Source organism: Elephas maximus, chromosome 3, assembly GCF_024166365.1.
Source record: "Elephas maximus indicus isolate mEleMax1 chromosome 3, mEleMax1 primary haplotype, whole genome shotgun sequence".
Taxonomy (NCBI): Eukaryota; Metazoa; Chordata; class Mammalia; order Proboscidea; family Elephantidae; genus Elephas; species Elephas maximus.
In genome coordinates this window covers 200,172,306-200,194,846 of record NC_064821.1, presented here as the reverse complement: position 1 = coordinate 200,194,846, position 22,541 = coordinate 200,172,306, and the positions used below count along the sequence as shown (strand labels likewise).

General features: G+C 41.3%; 1 protein-coding gene across 2 annotated transcripts in view; it reads right to left on the bottom strand.

Moving 5' to 3' along the window:
- Positions 1 to 7: 7 nt before the first annotated feature.
- The window catches only part of SDHC (succinate dehydrogenase complex subunit C), a 129,448-nt gene continuing 106,914 nt past the window's right edge, over positions 8 to 22,541 (bottom strand). For both annotated transcript variants that reach the window (XM_049881058.1, XM_049881057.1), the window contains 3 exons: positions 22,410 to 22,471; positions 5,545 to 5,708; positions 8 to 856 (listed from right to left, as the gene is read on the bottom strand). In XM_049881058.1, the coding sequence (XP_049737015.1) occupies positions 752 to 856; positions 5,545 to 5,708; positions 22,410 to 22,471 (331 nt within the window). In that variant the 3' untranslated portion in view covers positions 8 to 751. The remainder of the gene's footprint in view (positions 857 to 5,544; positions 5,709 to 22,409; positions 22,472 to 22,541) is intronic.

Sequence of the window (22,541 nt, the reverse complement as noted above, 5' to 3'; positions counted from 1 at the left end):
AGGAGAGTCAAAGGCAGAATGAGTATTTTAATTCAGTTTCAGAAAAATATGTGACAAGAACATGATGTTAGGAGACTTGTTTTCCTGGAAATGTGAGGAAAAGAAAAAAACTCTTAGTATGTTCAATGATAACGTTAAACGGTATGTTCAACGGATCTTCCTCTTGCATCAAAGGCTGTATGTCGTCTCTCTAAAGCACCTGCTCCCAGAGTCAACTCACTCTCTTTATCTCCCTCTAGCTGGGACAGGCTAATTTCCCTCACCCTCTCTTCTTTCAGTCACAATGTGTGGGTGCTAAAGACCCTGGGCTCTGACCAATGAACAGAATTGTCCTTTAAGCCACCAGCCCACAGGCAGTGGCACCCAAAGCCCCACCCCCAGTCCCCAGGGTAGAGGCCACAGAGCCGGCATTGTTTCCACTGTCTCAGGAAGAAGCCAAAAGCTGACCCTCAGCACAAATCAAAGCACAATATGGAGAGAGAATAAAGGCTCCTAGGCCCAGAGTAGGCTACAACCTGGGGGCAGGAAAATGGAGTTTTTGCAGCCACTCCATCTTTAGAAACAAGGGGAAAAGGGGACCTTTTCCATTACTTTGGTTTTACTAAGTTCTCTATTACTGAGCTCCAGGGGGATCTGCAAGCACAAAAGGATTTAATCAAATCAGGAGAACTTTGCCCTGGCTGGAGACAGGAGTAGCAAACAGGAAGGTCAATGTAATAAGTTGTAGGAAGATGTTGGGAACCTCAACTCTTCACATGGCTGCTAGCCCTACAGAGGACAACACCGTGAGAATCAAGACAGCTACTCCAGACTGGTATAGCTGGGGAAGCTTCAGGCCTTTTCCTAGGTCCCACATCTGTAAAAAAGCAAAAAAAAAAAAAAACAATTTCAGCAGTTAGCACCCTGGTCACCCTCACAGTTCCTTTCTCAGAAAGGAATTCCACCTGGTTAAACAGGTAACTCCTTTCAGCATAATTTCTGAGAAAAAGCACTTCTATCTTTATGCCCCATCTTCATCCTTCTAAAAACCCACCACATGGTACCTACGGCCCAGTTATCCCAGTGACAGAAAAGGCATCCTCAGCCCCTACATACAAAAGTTTCCAGGCTAAATAGATAGAACTTTTTCCCGTGACAGTACATCCACATCAATGTTTCCCAAAGTACATTCCTCCAAAATCTTGTTCCTCAGAATGCTTCCTCAGCATTAAAAAAAAAAAAAATCATTACATGAGGGAAAAAGTTCTGTGCTCAAATAAATTTGGTAAACACTTCACTGTAAGATTTCTCAAACAATTCAATTTACTAAGACATAAATTTTAAATTGGAACCCAGTAGACAGAGCATTCATGAAATAACAAACAATACCTACCATCATTATGTGTGCTGGATTCTATATTTTCTGTTTTATTTTGTTGTTAGCAACTCACTAAATTGATTTTATACCCATGGGTCAAAATCCACAATTTTAAAAACACTCATCTAGACTCTTTGGTGCCCTAGGGATATTTTTCTTATTGTTGTAAAAACATATACAACACTTGCCAATCTAACATTTTCCAGGTGTACAATTTAATGGTATCAGCTGCAGTCTTCATGCTGTGCAGCTACCACCCATGATCAATGCCACATTTCCCATGCCCTAGGGATATTAACATATTATATGAAACCACTAAAAAATCCCCTCGGGCAGAAACTAGGTTGTCAAGTTCCATACTTTCCATATACATGGTCACCCCAACATATACATACAGTCACAATCTGACTGTAAAACTGACTAAACTAGAAGTCATTTCATAGGAAAGTTGGAGAGCCCCTAGAAAAACATCAAGATGAGAAGATGCCCCCATCTCTACATCCAAGTAGCTTCCACCTAGATCAGATGAGGAGTCCAGCAGATTCCACGAAGAGCTGTTTGGCTTATACAGGTATGGTGCTGTACAAAAAAATAAGGTCTTATCGGGTGGTGCTGGTAGAGGGAATACTCTAGAATGCCATAGACCCTATCGCTTCCTACTCTCTTATCTCTTATATCAAGCCCACTCTCCACTCCCCGACTGGATCCAACTATCAATCTCAGAGGCCAAGAACTATGGACTGTCAAGGGGAACAGATTAAAGTCCTCACCTCCACTCAGAGCCAGTAATTGCCAGAAGAAAAAAACAAAAGCAGATTTAAGGGGTTAAGAAAAGCCTTTAGGCTCCTCACTTCTCTCAACAAAGAGATTACCATTAGAGGCAGAAACCAGGAGGGCTAGGATAAGACTGAATTCTGGGATTCTGTAAAACCTCCTCCCTGTACCTGCCCCCCATATTGAGACAAAACCAAATAGATGGCAAGTCCTGGCCTGAGCCAAGATGCGCACGGAGGGAACTGATCAGCTGATTTTCATTAGAAACCTCTGTTCTGTGGAATAAGAAGTCATTCATGGAAATGCCCTCCCTCTCCACTTTCTCCCCCTCAGGGAAGTGAAAAGTCATTTTAAATCAAACTGAACACTGCCCCAGGGAACAGCTGATAGATATACTTAGTAGGTTGTTTTAGTCTCTCACTTTTCTGATCCCATTAAACTGTCTACTGGACCAGACTGAAATTCAGAAAGTGCTTGTCTCTAGGCTCTGATGTGGAAATTATAAAAGGTCAAATTAAGGCAAAAGCATCCATCTAAGACGGTTCAGGTTCAAAGGTAACCCAACATCCTAGGTACCCAGTTTCTGTTCAAGTCAGCCCCAATCTCTCCAATGGCTTAAAAAACAAACAAACAAAAAAAAAACAGTTAATACAGTCCAACATCAAGATGACAAAAATTAATATAACTGACTCTAGCCAGATGAGGCACTCTGAGTTGCCGGGAATGTCAGATCAAAAGCTGCAACTATGTTTATCTAAGCTTATAACTGAATCCCTAGTGCCTAGAACAGTGTCTCACACGTTATAGGTACTAATTAATATTTGTCTTATACAAGTTGGCCCTCCATATCCATGGGTTCAACCAACTGCAGATCAAAAATATTAAAAAAGAAAAAAAAAAAAAGAACGTTCCTGTGGTGTAACAAATTATTTAATATGGCCCTTCTAGCCATGGTCTTTGTGACTCACACACAATCATTGAGTAGGACTATGAAAATAAGGTATATGGAACCTGTGATGGTTGGGGTTATGTGTCAACTTGGCTAGGTCATGATTTCCAGTATTGTATGGCTGTCTTCCATTTTGTGATCTGATGTAATTACCCTAATTATCCATCATTTTATGTGTTCTAAGTCCTAACCTCTATGTGTTAATGACACGGGGTTAGTGCGGGGTCTATCCTGAATCACCACCTTACAGGAGGGTGTGACTTAAGTCCCACCCTCACTCAAGTTACACCCTTCCCTGGGGTGTGGCCTGCATCCAAGGTACATGTGTGGGTGCTCTGGTGAGGCCCTCTTTCTGTGCCTCTGGATCTTACTTCTGGTTTGTCACTGTCTGACCTCTGGTTCTAGGGACTTCAGCCAGTGGCATCCCATCTGACCTGGGGATTCTGGGAGTCGCCAGCTTCTGGAGCTTTTTGAGCCAGCAGCCTGTGGTCTGACCTACTGGTTTGGGTTTGTCAGTCCCTGCAGCCACATGGGTCTGGAGAAGCCCATGCCTGACTCATGGATTTGGGACTTGCCAGCCTCCACTACCGTGTGAACCATTTCCTTGAATTGGTTCACGAGCTCTATGTGAAGCTGCAGCAAATTACAGAACCCAAAGATGGGAGGGGGAGTACTGTGGGGAGAGGGAGTAGGTGATGTTAGAGATGATGGAATGATACAGCAATTTGGAAAAGGTGGACATTTGGGTCATCTTTAACCTCTGCCTCATGGGAACCAGCTTTGTGCTGACTCTTATAAAAGAAATCATTCATTTAGTTAGTGTCAGAATGGTGGGTTTTGCTGCAACAGCCCAGGCTCACTGGTATAAGCGGTTTTGGAAAAAATGGGAGAATAAGAAACCTTTGGTTTCTGGATAGGCTAAAAAACACCCATGGACTGAAGCAGCTGTTATGTTGCAATCAGTTACCCAAGGCAAAAGCTATTCCATCCGTGGTAATTAGGAGTGGTGGATCTAGCTCCTGAGGAGTCAGCTAGTTGGATGCATATGGAAATACAGAGGAACAAGGAAAGGGCCAGACTTACAATCCCTTGGTTTCTGTTATTAGTAATAGCCGCAATGGCAGGGAAAAAGAATGTAGGAGTGGATTTTAGCACTGAATCAAGCCCAGATCCAGTCTGGTAGCTAAAACCACTAGTCTCAGGGCCAACCCTGAAAGGAAAACAACAGGAAGTACCCCTATAACCACTGGCCACCAAGAAGGTAGTCTGGGAGGGGAACAGGCAAAACCAAGAAACTACTGAAAACACGGGGTATAGTGTAAAGAATTTGCTTCAATTGGTAGATCCGTATTGTCAGCTTCCTGAGGAATCATTATTAAAATGGACTACGAGAGCAACTAATTTAGGGACAGTGTCTTTAGTTTTGAATGCTACAGAAGAGTATGTCTGGGTTGATGCAAGGCTCATAACTCTTGGTGAGCCAGATAAAATTTGCAGTGAGATTAGTTTACCCTGAGAAGGGACACTGGCCCCTCTGCCCCTCTAGACACCCAGTGGAACACTCCAGAGGAAGCAGGTGATACGCTGCTTATGCAAGCAGGCCACGCTGGAATGGCTTTATGGTGAGCAGGATATTCACACAGAGAGTATGCCCCTTACACAGGTCATGGCAGGTATGCTATCAAGGGAACCCCTTCTACATGGGCATCCCAGGTAACCCCGCTGCTGCGAGCCAAAGCAACAATCCAAGAAGCCTTTTTGGACCTGTTTGCACAGCTTCCCCGCGTGGGTTTTACAGATGCAAGAAACGTAAGGGTGATTCATTTAGTTCCAAAAAGCAAATCTTGAATCTGTTGCACGGCGGGAATGAAATGATGTATAGACATACCCTGCTGTAGCCTTCCACCATTCACATCTTTAGTCTGTCTCTAGCACTCGTTGTTTGAGCGCTGTTCGCCTCTCATCTTGTCGTTATTCCTTAACAATACAGTGCTGTATAACAACTATCTATAAAGCATTTACATTGTATTAGGTATTATAAGTAATCTAGAGATGATTTAAAGTATACAGGAGGATGTGTATAGGTTATATGCAATTACTGTGCCATTTTATATAAGGGACTTGAGCATCTATGGATTTTGGTATGGGGGGCCTGGAACCAATCCCCGTGGATACCGAGGGACTGTATGCCTTCTATGCTAGAGTCTCTTTTAGTAACATCCCTCTTAAAACTGGAAGAGTTTACACCGAGATCCTGGCCCACACTCACTGCTCAACTTATCACCAGCAGGGCTGCAAAGGAATGCTCAGGGGCCTGTTTATCTATCTTCCCCCAAGAGGCCTGAGGAAAGGTCCAGCACAACTAACCTTGAGAATAACACTAAACCCAGACAGGAAGGGTAGAATCCTCCCAGCCTCCCCACTCCCTTCACCCAGAAAATGTGCAAATACACAATTAACTTACCAAGTGTCGTATCCCATTCCAGGTGTGATACATGAGAGGAGAGACAAGTGCAAACTTGGCTGTGTAGATCAGTGCTGGCCCCAGACACAGGGACTTTACGAGTTCCAAATGAGACTCAAAGTTCCCAGGGATCAACAGGGCAGACAAGCCAAAAAGAGAAACTCCTGAGGAGAAAACCAAGTCACCCATCACAGCTGCCCACCAGTTACAACTAATACACCACATAAAACTGGGTTCTATGAGAGCATGAGATACACTTCTGAATGATTTTGAAATGGGGAAGATTTAAACTAAGTTGGTAGTAGGAGACAGACTATTTGGGATCTGATCCCAATCTCCTAAATTTATCATATATTTTGGCTCATTATGCCTCCTCTCAACATCCCTCTCTATAAAAACGTCAGCTGCCAGATTAGAGATCACCCTGCATCTTCATCATCAGCTCAGTAAAAACAGTATATTCAGTCCAAAGAAAAGACTTAGAAAAAATTTGGAATCATTTAAATCTTTACCACATAAAAATTAACTCGAAAAGGATCAGAATCCTAAATGTAAGACCTAAAACTATAAAACTCTTAGAAGAAAATGTAGGAGTAAATCTTTGTTCCCTTGGATTATTTAATTGTTTCTTAGATATGGTACCAAGACCATGAGCGAGGAAAAAAAAAAAAAAAACAGAAAAATTGGACTTTGTTTAAATTAAAAATGTTTGTGTCAAAAAAAAAAGTTTATGCTACAAAATAGTGCCACTGAGAAAGTAAAAAGATAGCTCATAGAATGGGAGAAAATATTTGTAATCACACGTCTGATAAGGGACTTGCACTCGGAACTTACAAATTAACAATAAAAAACCCAACGAAGAAATTGGTAAAGAATCTAAATAGATATTTTTCAAAAAAAGATACACAAACGGTCAAAATAAGAACGTAAAAAGATACTCAGCATCATTACCATAAGGGAAATGCAAATCAAAACCATAATGAAATACCACTTCACATCCACTAGGATGGCCATAATCAAAAAGATAATAACAAGTGTTGGTGAGGATGCCAAGAAGTTGAAACTCTTACACATTGCTGGTGGAACTGTAAAAGGGTGCGGTCACTTCAGAAAACAATATGGCAGTAGCTGTTAAACACAGAGTTACTATATACCTAGCAAGTCCACTCTTAGGTACACACCCAAGAGAAATGAAACATTCATCCATGCAAAAAACCTGTACATGACAGCAGTGTTATTCATAATAGTCAAAAAGTGGAAATAATCTAGATGCCCATCAATTGATGGATAAATTATGAAATATACATATGATAGAACATTACTAGGCCATAAAAAGGAATGAAGGACTGATACATGCTACAACATGGATGAACCTTAAAAACATTATGCCAAGTAAAAGAAGCCAGTCACAAAGGACTACATATTACATGATTTCATTCATACGAATGTCCAGTACAGGCTTATAGACAAAGTACATCAGTGGTAGCCTAGGGCTGGAGAGGGGCTGGGGTATGGAGGTGTTGAGTATGGAGGTTCCTTTTGTGGATGATAAAAATGTCCAAAAACTGATTGTGGCAATGGCTGCACGACTCTGAATATACTAAAAACCACTGAATTATACACTTAAATAGGTGAAGTATATGGTTTGTGAATTATATCTCAATAAAGCTGCTGAAAAAATCTTCAACCATGATAGCTGTTACCTAGCTTCTACCCTTAGACATTTCCATCAGTAATTAGTGAGTCTAAAACAGTAGGAAGAAAGGACATACCTGTTGAAAATATACAGGATTATTTTAACAAGCATTTATTCTCCATTTCTATTTATGGCAGAAGACTCATTAGAATCATGACCATTTGACACCAGACGGAACCTCCCGACAGTAAGATTATTGAAATGATTATGCAATCTCCTTCCATGCAGATTCTTAAAGAATACAAAACATTCATATAGTTGGGGATGGAAAACAGGATGTAGAGAACATAACTTCTAGAGGTCCACTCTAATTCTACAGCTGTCAAGTGTAGCAAATGTGTACTCTTTTATAAAAAATCTTTCACCGACACTTACTGAAAGCATACGCTGTGCTAAACTTGTGTTAAGCTTTGGAGAGAGAAAAACAACTGCACGGTTTCGGCTCTTCAGAAGTTTACAGTCTAGTAGCCCAACCATGCATACAAGACCAAAGGGGCACCCCAGCACAGGGGCAAGGACAAGAAGGCAGGAGGGGACAGGAAAGCTAGATGAATGGAAATGGGGAACCCAAGGTCGAGAAGGGGAGTGTTGACAGGTCACAGGGTTGGCAACCAATGTCACAAAACAATATGTGCATTAGTTGTTTAATGAGAAATTAATTTGCTCTATAAACCTTCACCTAAAGCACAATTAAAAAAAAAAAGTTTACAGTCTAGTAGGGGAGACAAGCTGCCGACCAGGGTGACTGCACAGGTACAGATGTGCAGAGTGCTAAGGAGCACAGAGTAAAAGCATCACAATCCACCTGGTGGGAGGGGGAGAGTAGCCTGAAAGGCCCTGCTCAGAGGTGTAACGTAAGCTGAATTTTGAGGAAAGACGTAGGGAGAAGAGAAACAGGGAGTGGCAGGATCCAAGGCTAGAAAGGCAAGCAGAGTTCAAATCATAAAGGGCCTTAGGTGCTAAAATGAGTTTAAACTTGATCCTGTGGGTCACGGATGACACATAGATTTCATCTCAGTGCCAAGCCATATCAATTAGTAATGGCTGCCTGTGGTGCAGTGTATCGCTTTTATATGGCCTTTCTCACCATGGTCTTGTAACTCCCACCAAATGACCAAGTGGGACTACGCAAATGAGGTGCTTGTGACCCACCACGGGGATTAGACAGCTGGCTAATAATGCAAATAAGGAGATGGTACCCTTGAGGGGCTGGGACCATGCAAATAGGGTGTATAGAACCCTAAGGAGAGGAATGGTCAGTTTTACCATCCTGCTAGGCTTATAATGAGCCATTCCTGAGGCAGAAAGCTGGGGCGGGGCGGAGCGGGGAGGGAAGGCTGATGCCGATGGTGATTTTCTTTTCTCCTTGTGAAGTTAGAGGAGGTCAGAAGCCCCTGCCATGCCATGTTTACACCGTCTAACATGCTACAGCGAGAAGGATCTTAAGTCATGTCAAGGCTTATGTGGAAAGAACGATCACCTCTAACCTTAGAACGAGAGGAGGATTACTCAGGCCAAATACTGCCACCCCTAATGGGACTGAAGAATCATTAAAGAGTTTTAAACTGGAGTGTGATATGTTCAGACATGTGCTTTAAAAAGACCAACCTGGCAGCAATGGGGGAATGGAGTGGACAGTAGTCAGAATGGAGGTAAGTAGTGTAACTAGGAGGCTACGTGAGTTCACATCTTCAGCTAAGAAAGTGAAAATAGCTTGACCTCAGATAATAACAGGGAGAATGGAGAAGGGAAAAACAAACAAGATATAAAGGAGGTAAAATTTCAGGGTAAGAGGATGAACAAGTTAAGTCAAGAAAGGTGTTAGCATGGGCTACTGACTGGGTAATGGCCTTCACCCACACAGGGAACAAAGGAGAAGCAGGTTATTTTTAGGTTAGGTAGTTTAGTTTTGATTTGCTTGGGGATCAGTGTTGATATGGGGGCGTACTTTAGAGTTAGACTCTGAGTTTGAGGTGCCTAAGAAACACCAATAAACGTTGAGTAAATGACTGGATAAAGACCTAAAGCTAGCTGAGTTCTGGTTTAAAGATACATATTAGGGCATCATCAGCACATGAGTGATAAGTGAAGTTTTAAGTCTGGAGGGGGTAACTCAGAGCACAGGTGGTCCCTGACTTACAATGGGGTTTCGTTCTGACAGCTCTGTTGTAAGTTGGTACTGATTTAAGTCAAATACTTTTTTTTTTCAGTTTTTATTATTATTGCCTTTTCTCATCAGCATCTTTATAAGCCAGCAGTTTTGAACAGTAAATCATACAACTGAGCACCTGTAAGTGGACATCTGAGAATGACAACATCAGCAAATTACACACTGCAACACATTACCAGTGATAAGATGTACCAAAAAAAAAAAAAAAGGATGGTCGTAAGTGCGGTTCATTGTAACTCAAATACATTGTACGTCAGGGACTACCTGTACAGTTAAAGGAGAAACAGAAGGAAAATCCACTTGACTACAAACTCCTTGTGAGCAAAGGCTACGACTTATTCATTCATCTTTGTAACCACAGCAAGCTTTTAACAGTTAGCAGCACAGACCAGGTCCTCAATGTTTACTGGGTCAAAACTGTAACAATCAGTGTCACAAAAGCTGTAAAAACCATTCAAAGCAGCTAATCCCAAAGAAGTTAATGTGGACAACAGGGAAGTCACACCCAAACTGCTGTTAAGATTCCTGTTTGATAATGAAATTGGGAAAACCCCAAAAATAGTGAATGCTATCAGATATCTATAAAAATGACATAAACCATGAGTTCATCTGTTAATAAAAAGGACCTAAAATCCTATCAAGGAAACCTGGGTGAACTCAAGGCGACATGTTTGGAATCGTGACTTTCAACCAAGAAAGCTTATATCTAATACTTTGTATTATTATACTAAAACAGAACAAAACATGTTATCATGAGGGAGCTGATGTGCATAGCACCTGTAAAAAGTAGGCACACCAAGAAAAATTAGGCAGTATGTCCTCAGCATTACCCAGAAGAAAAAACGTCTTAAGCTGGATATGGCACTATCCAGTCCATGTAGCAGGCACATCCCTAGAGCGGAGATAAATCATACGCTCAGTGACACTAGCTATTAAGATCATTCAGCTACCTCCTCTTGCTTTGATTGCCTGCTCACCAGACAACCTTATAATTGTAATGTAGCATCCCACACAGATTTGCCTGTAGGAGGAGAATGCACACATCAGGAAACAGAGTATTGGATAATTTAATTACCTCTCTCAAGGTAAATTGATAAACTGACATTCTGTTTAGAATATCAGTTCCCTGGTGAATGAATCCTTAGAGCAGGATAAGTACTGAATAAACTAACAAAATCAAATTTCTTGGCCTACAAAGCTGAGGACCAGACACTGAACTGGGCGGCCACAGTAAGGTACTTACAGCTACCTGAGAGTACCTGACTGGGCACTCAGCTAATCTTCCCCATATGTCTCTTCAAACTGCACAGGTATAAAAGGTATAAAACGTATAAAGGTATAAAATGAAACTGATTAAAAGGGGCAGAAAAGGACACAGGAAATAGGAAGCATAGGTTAAGTGAAAGACTGCTATCCAAATTAGTGCTTTTTGTTAGTTTTTTTTTTTTATAACCATGGTTGAAAAATGCAAAAGTCTTCCAGATGATGCCTTAAACCAGAAGTTACAGACCGATAACACTTAGTCTAAAACACATTTTGTTTAGCCATGTAGGTTGGCTCATGTTTTTAAAATGTTTGAATAAACTGCCAACATTAAAGTATCAGAATATTTCATATAAAAATCCATCTTTCTGCTGTCTCTGGATTGGAATATCTAGTACAGGCTAGGTCTGAATTTCCACATGGCCCGACAACCAGCTGAAGATATGTATCAGCGGTTTCTTCCGTATCAGGAAGCCTGCCAGAGTCAACACTCATTATTGTCTCCCCAACAATAAACCGAATGTCAGCTGTCATACTGTGCTTGCATGTCTTTCTTTTAGTAAAGAAAAAAATAAAATATTTCTTATACCCATGTCTCTATCAAAAGTGGAAAGGAGACAGGCTGAGAGGGCTACATAGTTCACCTGGACTGCTTGCCTTTAAGTTACCTGGCTGGCCACTACAGGTTTGCCATTTTCATGTCATGCTTTTGCATTTTTCCCACAGAAACAAACCCTGGAATAATCGGCCTGAGAAGTTACATTTTGCTCTAGGTGTATCAAGAGATTGATACACCAACTTCCTAGGCATATCCAAGGCTTCCTCCTCCCCCCACTCAACCCGGTCCTCCTAATCTCATTTCTGTGCACTTCCCCGGGGCAATCAGCACGTATCTATAGAGAATCCTAATATATTAAATGGCTCAGCTAGGGACAAGAAAGGAAAGAACGGAAACAATGACATTCATAATGACAAGAATACAAGGCTTACAAAGGCTGGAATGTTTGGCAAGACTCAGAGACAATTCTGTCTCTACTACCTATGCTTAACCTCACTGAGTTTTTCAGAGTCTGTATGCTCGTCCACAAAATGGAAATAGTATCTGCTGTATTGTTGCTGTAAAAGTAAAATGAAATCGTGTATGTGAAAGTAAAAAGTCTAGGCACTATATAAAATGTAAGGTATTATTATCCCCATATTTCCTATATTTCTATTTCCTCTTGTAATTCTACCAGCTTCATCTCTGTATTTAATCTACTCCTTCTTCTTCCAGAAAGCTGGAGGCAATATTCAAAGCATTCCAAATCTTCAAAGGTTTCTTATGACCAAGTACCAGGATAAAACTGTGATTGAATTCTGATCAGCAAGTACTAGATGCCACTGTATAATTATCAATTTTGTTTGTTATTTACAATTTGGCCGTCTGTAAGAGAATAATCACTTTTCCCCCAACTTTTTATATACAGGCTGTAACATTATGAACTCTGGGAGACCATTTCCCTATGTGGGAGAAAAAGTAATGTCTGATGGGGCTGCATCGCTTGTTGGGTCTCAGTGTCTACTGATCACCAATAGCTGACAAATGAAGTACTGCTTAGATATGGAACTCAAGTTACAAGTAAGAGGCCAGTGATTTTCTCAGAATCACCATAAAATCTTTTGGGGAAGGACAAAAGAGCTCCCAGATCACAATTCCCACAGACCTTGATCCAGCAGCTATGGTATCACTGCTTCATGGCCTAAAACTATGGTTCCTAAACCATGGTGCCCCGGGGTATCAGAGCAAACTCACAGGGTGCTACAGGATATTCTAAACATTCAAGGGAAACTCAGTGACACTCGACATCTGCTGAAAAACACCACGTGGAATACTAACTCATAGTAGTTTGGTTTCAATATCAGATCTTAAGATTTTTTTCAATGATCGTATCTTTGCAAAGCTGGGTTTTCAAAAAAGCAAGTACTACGTGGGACAGAAAATGAGGGTGACAGTGCTCAATCTGATTTCCAAGGTTAAGAAATTGTACAATGTCCAACAAGTATATACATCCCATTAGTAACTGTGGTTATTTAAGAATGAAATTTAAAAAATTTCGATTTATATGGATGATTTCTTTCAAATGGCATCTAAATTGTTAGGACATAAATACTTAAGAAACTGGATCTAACTACTTAATAAATAAAACTGACAGGTTTTTCTTTTGGCTTAAGGACACAATGAAAGAAATTACTAAAGATACTGAGGAGCTGTGAACTGAGAGAGTTTGAGAAGGTTTGGGAAGATGATATGACCTAAGAGGGTTCAAAGTTCTCTGACAGTCTGGATGGACAGAAAGCTAGAAGAGTGCAGGAGCCCCTTGGGTATCCTTTGCATTTCAGTGCAAACACGAAGCTCTAAAACCTCAATAACCACACACGCCTTAGGTATCTGGGCACAATCAGCCCTGATCTATGCCTCAAATGGAGCACCAGGCCAACAAGGAAGTCCCAGGACCAACTACTCAGAGCAACCTCACCCTGAGACCACCAGACTCTAATGTGGGTTGCCTCATCCTAGGGTAACACTACCTACTCTCACATACCTGACCACAGAGTCAGAACTAATGGAAATCCTGGGTTGTGAACACCGGTTTCCTCAGACTGCTTCTCCTACGAATGTGACAGGATTCTATCAATTAGTTTAATCAATTAAATAAAGACTATATAAATCAAAGGTTCTCAAATCCAGGGTACTAGATAGCTGCTTGTCAATTTCTTTCAAGAATACTTATTTTTTTATAAAGATGAAGATACCACCAAGTCTAAAAGAACAATTAAGAATCAGGAGTTTATAAGTACTTAAGAAAAAAGTGTGGCGTTAGTAAAAGAATTTGAGTTTGGTGTTCAAATCCCAGCCTAGTCACTTAAACGCTGAATAAACTCGGATACGCTTCTTAATCTTTCTGAGCCTGTTTATTCATCTGTTAAATGAGGGTGCCATTATTCTGAGGATTGTTGTGAGGGTTAAATAATTATATAAATGCTCAGTAAATAACAACTAGCAGCAAAGCAACAGTTGTATTTGAAATAAGTGGTATTTTTCTGATATGTTGTATCCTTAAAAAATAAAATAAAATGAAGTCTCTGAATATACACAAAACAGGGGTTATCTCTGAGTGGTGGGATTATAAGGAAATTTCAAAGTCATACATTTAAATAATGTTTTAATTATTTGAAATATGGTCTTGAAATCAGCAAGGAGCCCTGGTGACGCAGTGGTTAAACGCTCTGCTACTGACCAAAAGGTTGGTGGTTTGAACCCAGCAGCCACTCCATGGAAGAAAGACGCGGCAGTCTTCTGTAAAGATTACAGTCTTAGAAACCCTATGGGGCACTTTTACTTTGTCCTATGGGGTTATCAGTCAGAATCAGCTCGGAAAAAAAAAAAAATTAAAGCAACATCTCGGGGAGGTCAAAGAGATCTTGGAGATCATTACACAAATTCCAACCAAGATATAATTAGAAGGGAGATCATGTCAGCTGGCTGCCTCTCTACTCTTTTAAAAAAGGCTCTCCTCTTCAAACAAAGATTAATCAGCTAATTCAATCAAAAGTCACTTTGCCCAAAGCTTTCCTCATTACAAGTCAAAAATACATGAAGCTATCCCATCTAATGACTAAAAAAAAATTAAATGGTTCTTTCATTTGGCTGCCAAGACCAGCTCTTGCTGCTCCACCACAGTTAAGTGCTATACACATACAGGTATAGACTCTAAGTCCTACTGCCACTTCCAGAAGCCATCGTAAGCTCTCTCAGACACTTCTTCCCAACAAGCCTCTGCAGATGTCACTGCAAAGGAAAATTAAAGCATCTAAAAGAGGCTTGGCAGAGCTGTCTGAGCGATGATTAAAACTCAGGTTGACAGCACCTGACACCTCTTTTATCTGAAGCGTTGTCCACATTAATCTCATCATGATCCATTCTGTTCTTCTGCTTCCCTGCAGCCCCTCTTGGGGTCAGAAGTATTTATGCACTGAGGTAAAGTAAAGCATTTCTGCGAAGCATTTTCTCTTCTGGTGACAGAAAGTTTTTTTGGCCATCCCACCTTGGTAACGCAAGGACCAAGATGTTGCATCGTGAAATGGGAAGGGCTAACAATAAGATTTTTAGCTATAAATGATGCGATGTTTTCTGAGAGGTGTGGGATTAAATATTCTGATTATTCACATAAATAATAATCACTACCAGACCTGTATTAGAAACTATACCTATAGTATTCACTTAATTCTCATAATCCTAACTGGGCATTATTATAAGCCGAAAAGGAAGTGATGTTGGTAGATAAGCAGACTGAAGGCTGATCTGCCAAGAGAGCTCAAAAGCTTCGCAAGAACTCTCGATGCATTTTACACAGCACAAGGCTTTAGCCCCATCAAAATTACAAGGGACTAAGGTGTACTAAAGAGACTGTAATAGGTTAATATATACTGTGAAACATCCCTTCCAATGACCAATATCGAGGGCCCAGAAAGCCAAATTAAAAATCAGCAGACTAGAGCAAATGAAAGAAATAATTCTAAGAGAAATGTCATCCAGGCCAAGGTGAGCCCTGATGAATTCAAATCACCCACGCCTCACAGCATACTTCTCCACCGACTGGATAATTTGTGTCCTCCTGATTCAGTGACCCTTTCCTCTGGACGCTCGCTAGTAGAGAAACACTCTCAACATCTGGCTCTTCGGCCTTCACTTTTTCCCTTTTCTGTGCCCCTGACTACCCATTCCTCCCTCACTGCCACCACTACCCAACCCAGCCTCTGCCCCTCCCCAGTGGGCAGGCCAAACCCAAATGCCTACGGGAGCCACAAAAACACATGAACCAAGCACAGCATAAAGCACTACAGAGTAGTGGGGCTCGTAAAGAACTGGGGTGGTGCACGTCCCATCTAAAGACACTCCATCTTTTAAAAGCACAACACGACCTAACAAAATACATCTGTGGACCAAATATGACCCACAGGCTGCCAGTGTGCTCCCTGAAACAGAACATACTACCACCAACTGGATTTTGCCTTTCTAAATTTCAATCACATTCTGGTTCTGTGTCACTCATACACTTAGGTCACCTTGGTTCATGTTTTGAACTGTACATTCCTCAGTGACATGTTCATATTCATAAACTTTTGGTTTATTCTGACAGCAAATCACATCCATTGCAAAAAGACTTTACTAGTTTAACATCTATAAATTCTAATTGGTGCCTCCACGCACAAAAAAAAGGTATTATCCCCATTTTGTGGACAAAAAACCTGATGCTCAAGGAGGTCAAATAACTTAGCCAAGATCTCACAGCTAGTTAGAGACAGAATTGGAAATGAATTCAATCTGCCTCACTCTGAAGTTCATGCTTTTTTCACATTCTCTACACCGCCTTAAACTGAAGCCAAACCTGCCGCTGGGGAGTCGATTCTGACTTATAGCCACACGGTAACAGAGCAGAGCTATCCCATAGCATTTCCAAGAAGTGGCTGGTGGATTCGAACTGCTGACATTTTGGTTCGCAGCTGAGCTCTTAACTACTGCGCCACCAGAGCTCCCTACACTGCCTTAGCATGTAGTAAAGTATTAACCTTTTTAAAGAGATGTTTGACCTTTGCCCTTGGCTACGAGATGTCATCTCTAGGCCCTTGGAATGTCATACCTGATAGGAATGCTTTGTTTGCCTGGGGGCCTTGGCCACTGAACTAACAATGTGATTTATGATGGGAGCTTTTGGCCAGGAAATACCTGCCTGACCTCCAGAAGGGACAGGAGACCAAAGGTATCAGCCTGACCTCAGGAAGGGCTGGAAACTAAAGATCAGCCACATGGGCTGTGATCAGCCCCAACAAAAACTCTGGTGAGCTTCCCTAGTTAGCGATATTGTCACACATGGATGCCAGAAGAGAAATGCTGTCCATGACTCCACAGGGGAGGACACCCGGAAGCTCCATGTTTTGGAACCCTCCTGGACTCTGCCCTGTGTGCTTCTTCCCTTGGTTGATTTTAATTTGTATCCTTTCCCCATAATAAACCAGAACTGTGAGTATAACAGCTTTCATTGAGTTCTGTGAGCCCTTCCAGTGAATTATCAAACTTGAGGGTGGTTTTGGGGATGTGCGATTGGTGTCAGAAGTGGGGGCAATCTCTTGTGGGGACTGTATTCTCTAGCTTTGTAGTTGGCTAACTCTTGAATTCATCAGTCTGAGATGACCAGGATGTAATCGCCCATCCATCCCATGAAAAGCCCAAAAGAAAAAAATGGCCATTAGTTACTTTATAAATCTATAAATCCTTTTGGCTTTTTCATAAAGAAAGCTGACTGCTTGATCAGCAGGTATGCCTATGGATCCAGGCAATTTCTCACTGAACTTATGATTCTCCAGTATGATCCACTGTAAAAAATTATCCAAAACATTCAGGACCATTCTTATAGCCATTCAAGTAAACTGTACGATTCATTTATAGTTGCATTCAATTCTAAAATTTTTGTTTAGTATCCTGATTTTCTTCTCCTAATCTCATTCTTTTTACTGTTATATAATGCATCCTGCTATTTAGTCTCATTCATTACTGCAGCTTCAGCTGTCTGCCAATCTCAAGGAATTTATCTAATTCCATCTAGATTTTTATACCATCTGTCGCCATGAAAAATCCTAAGTATTTTAACCGCTACAGAACCTAAGCAATGGAAGAGTGCTATTAGCATTCTCTTTCCATCTTTTAATGCACTGTTTGTATCGTTCTTTTTCAATAAATTCTGTTTTAAAGTCAAACTAGTGTCAACATGCCTTTTAGATCAACATGCTTTTAGAATTTATGTATCAGCCAAAAGATGTCTATTGTCTGAATAATTAATAAATTACAGACTTGTTGAGGCCAGCTTGTCCTGTTACTAGAACAAAAGAGAACATGAACCTTTAATGGTTCCCCATGCTCTCTATAGGATCAAGTTCCAACTCCTCAGCATGGCAGTCAAAGTCCTTCACTGTCTGGCCCACTTTCCTGCCTCATCTTCTGCCACTTCTCCTATAAACCCTACTCTCCAGCCACTCAGACCTAGTCATCATCGTCTAATGACTATACACTTTCAAATCCCTATGCCTTTGCATGAGGTGGTTTTTCTGATGGAATGCCTTCCTCCAACTCTTCTTCAGGAACTCTCCTACTCATTCGTCTTTCAAGCTCTCCAACTCTTCCAGGGTGTCAATCTCTCCTCTGGGGTCCTATATCTCTATTTAAAAATTATCACAGTATGTTATAAATATTTGTCTCACTCCTTAGACTAATAACTTCTTGAGGGTAGAGGGTATGTGTTAACCCTATCCGATTTATAACACATAAAAAATAACTAGAGGGTAGGAAGAATGAACATTTCTGAAGCAATCACTATGAACAAAGTGAACACAAGTGTATTCATTTAGCAAATAAATCTTTACTAAGCATCTATGGAGTGCTACAGAGTATGAATGGTAAGTTAGATGTAGTCCCCATTCTCTTAAGAATTAATTTTTTAAATTTTTATTGTGCTTTAAGTGAAAGCTTACAAATCAAGTCAGTCTGTTGATTTATATAGACTATATACTCCTAGTTGCTCTCCCCCTAATGAGAGAGCACACTTCTTCGGAGATCTCCCCCCCGGTATTCCTGTGTCCATTCAGCCAGCTTCTGTCCCCCTCTGCCTTCTTATCTCCCCTCCAGACAGGAGCTGCCCACATAGTCTCATGTGTCTACTTGAGCCAAGAAGCTCACTCCTCACCAGTATCATTTCTATCTTACAGTCCAGTCCAATCCCTGTCTGAAGAGTTGGCTTTGGGAATGGTTCCAGTCTTGGGCTAACAGAAGGACTGGGGACCATGACATCTGGGGTCCATGACCTCCGGGGTCCTTCTAGTATCAGTCAGACCAATTAAATCTGGTCTTTTTATGAGAATTTGAGGTCTGCATCCCACTTCTTCCTGACCCTTCAGGGATTCTCTGTTGTGTTCCCTGTCAGGGCAGTCATCGGTTGTAGTTGGGCACCGTCTAGTTCTTCAGGTCTCAGGCTGATGTAGTATCCGATTAATGTGGCCCTTTCTGTCTCCTGGGCTCATAATTACCTTGTGCCTTTGGTGTTCTTCATTCTCCTTTGCTTCAGGTGGGTTGAGACCAATTGATGTATCTTAGATGGCCGCTTGCTAGCGTTTAAGACCCCAGACGCCACTCACCAAAGTGGGATGCAGAATGTTTTCTTAATAGATTTTATTATGCCAATTGGCCCAGATGTCTCCTGAAACCATGGTCCCCAAACCCCTGCCCCTGCTACTCTGGCCTTCAGTTTATTCAGGAAACTTCTTTGCTTTTGGTTTAGTCCAGTTGTGCTGACCTCTCCTGTTTTGTGTGTTGTCTTTGCCCTCACCTAAAATAGTTCTTGTCTACTATATAATTAGTGAATATCCCTCTCCCTCCCTCCCTCCCCACTCTCATAACCATCAAAGAAATTTTCTTCTCTGTTTAAACTATTTCTTAAGTTCTTCTAATAGTGGTCTCATACAATATTTGCCCTTTTGCAACTAATTGCACTCAGCATAATGCCTTCCAGATTCCTCCATGTTATGAAATGTTTCACAGATTCATCATTGTTCTTTATTGATGCATAGTATTCCACTGTGTGAATATACCATAGTTTATGTATCCATTCATCCATTGATGGGTACCTTAGTTGCTTTCATCTTTTTGCTATTTTAAACAGTGCTGCAACGAACATGGGTGTGCATATATCTGTTCGTGTAAAGGCTCTTATTTCTCTAGGATATATTTCAAGGAGTGGGATTGCTGGATTGTATGGTAGTTCTATTTCTAGCTTTTTAAGGAAGCACCTAATTGATTTCCAAAGTGGTTGTACCATTTTACATTCCCACCAGCAGGGTATAAGTGTTCCAGTCTCTCCACAAGAGGATTTATATTCTTAATGAAAGAGGCAGATTTATTAAAAGTTAGCAAGCAAAATAATTACAAATTTTATACTAAAACTGTGAAGGAAACAAAGTACCGTAACAGTTACGAAGAAACAGTACTGTGAAACAGAGAATTAACAAGGAAGCTACTACTTTAGATTCGGTGGTAAGCAAAGTACTCTCTGAATTGACAATTATGTTGAGATACTACTGTAATGCAGTTGGGTATTTCAGACCAAGGGAACAAAACATGCAATGATTCTGAGGTGGGAAAGAGTTTTACCTGTTCCAAGGAATTCAAAGACTAGAGCAAGGAGAGGAATGGCAGAGATAAGTTAGGCAAGGGCCAGATTGGGAAGGGCATTTTAAGCCATGGTGGTAGTTTGAATTTTAATCTAAAGTTGAAAGGCAAATACAGTAATCGGAAGATTCTAAGCAAGAGAGTGACATGATTCAATTTATTTTCAAAAGATTTTTCTTGCTGCTGTGTGAAAATGGACCAGAGGAGCAATCCAAAGATCACTGCTGCTGGAACTGACTTTCTCTCAGACCAAATGATCTTGCCGTTTGGTCCAGTGTACATCATCTTCTAAAAGACCACTGTTATTTTAAATTTATCACACTTCTCATTCTCATCCCTGGTTTCAACAAAGTCGGCACCCAGAGTATATATAAAGCTTCTTGAAACCCCATCAATACTGAGGTAAGCACTATTAAAACCCACTGCCGTCTAACTCATAGCGACCCTATAGGACAGAGTAGAACTGCCTCAAAGGGTTTCCAAGGCTGTAAATCTTTACGGAAGCAGACTGCCACATCTTTCTCCCAAGGAGCAGCTGGTAGGTTCAAACTGCTGACCTTCTGGTTAGCAGCCGAGTGCTTTAACTGCTGTGCCACCAAGGCTCCAAGCATTATCAGCAGCCCCATTTTATAAGGACCAAGTTGAGATTTCGAGAGTTAACTAATTTGCCTAAGTTATCTACCTGGCAAAAACATGTTCCCTTCCAGTTTTGAACGCGGGAACTTCAGCATGTGAGGGAAACATGATAACCACTACTCTACAGAAACCACCTACTACTTTCTACTATGGGAATTAGGGGAGAAGGTTTGGGAAGAACAGAATACATGCTGATGGATGCAGAAACTTTCAAAGAAGGAAAGATAGGAGATACAAAAAATTAAGCACAGTCATTAAAAATGTTTATACTCAACTTTAGCCATGTTTAGCAAATGAACACATTTTTCATCAGTACACTCCATATAAACGTCAATATCTTTCTATTCGTTCAGTGGTGACAAATACACTGAGAATATAAAGAAAGCTACAGCATAATAAACAAACTGCTCTCTTGTACTTCCAATGATTTTTAGGATTAAATCCACTCATCGATATCACCAAACTAAGCAGGTTTAAGACTGTAAAGTAAGCAGAAATGAAAGCAACTATGAATTTATAGTTAGGATGGCCTCATCTTAGAATTTCCCCTATTAGTTCAGTGCAGATAGGTTAAAAGCCAGGAACTACACAAGGATTCCCAGGCAACAACAATCACCCTTCCACCATCCTTACATCTTTTACCAAACAAAGGAATAATGGCATAATGTCTTAGACACGGGTTCCTATCCTTACTTGATCATCAATAAAACTATATACAATCAGATATATAATAAAACTATGTAAACTGCACTATAAGGGATCACTGTCGTGTGCCCTTTCTCACCATGGAAACCCTGGTGGCATAGTGGTTAACAGCTACGGCTGCTAACCAAAAGGCCAGCAGTTCAAATCCACCAGGCACTCACCACGGTCTATAACTGCCACTCAGGTGATTGGGCGGGATTGTGCAGATAGGGTAATTGTGGCCCACCAAAGGGATTGGTCAGTTTTGTCATCTCACTGGGCTTGAGGTGAGCCACCCCAGAGGTGGGGGAGAGAAGATCCCACCAAGGAAGGAAAACCAGAAGCAAAGTGTGTCCTTTGGACCTGGGATCCCTGCACTGAGACCCTCCTGGAACCAGGAGACCGAGAGAGCAAGAGGGAGAAGGAGAAAGGGAGAGTGCTGTAATACTGAAGATGGAGAGAAGCAGTAGCAGGGAAATGGCAGCAGGAGAGACTGGCAGGAGATGACTGGCAGGAGATGGTACAGTGAGCTTCCCAGCCCACGGAGCAAGAAAGCTGAGTGCCTTTGGGCCGAGGCTTACTGGCAGAGCAGGGTACTCTGGGCTTTTACTGGCAGAGCTAAAAGAGCTTTGTAACACTTGCCCAAGCAGGGCAGAGGCCGAGGGGTCAGAGAGGCATGTCTGAAGGCACTTGACTGGGAAGAGGCTGTCCTGATGGAGAACTGTATCCTGAGTGTTCCTGAGTCTGAACTGTAACTGTTACTTCCCTAATAAATCCCATAATTGTGAGTACTGCCTGTGAATTCTGTGTGGCCATTGAAATGAATTATTGAACTCGGCAGAGAGTGCCATGGGAGGGACGGTTGGTGTTAGAATTGGTAAAGATGGCAGAGAGAGAAGGCATGTTCGATCGCCACCTGTTGATCTTGACTCTCCTTTCCCCACGTGAAGTTAGAGGAGATCAGACACCACTCCCATGCTGTTTTTACGTACCTGAGTGTAGTAGGAACTCATAACTAATTGTTAAACGAATGAATGAACAATAAGTTTAAATGGGCCCTAAATCAAGTGGCTGAGTTGCAAAGGAGGCTGTTACAAGAGCCACAGAAACAACAAAGTACCTCAAAAAAAGTGTGTGTGTGTATAAAAATACATACATACCAGCACTCAAGGCAATACCAGTGCCACGGTGGCAAATGGACATCACCATGGGAAGAGGCCAACTGCAAGAAACACATACAGAATTAAAAAGGCAACTAAAAAAGACAACACCATAGTAGAGCACCTTTCTTG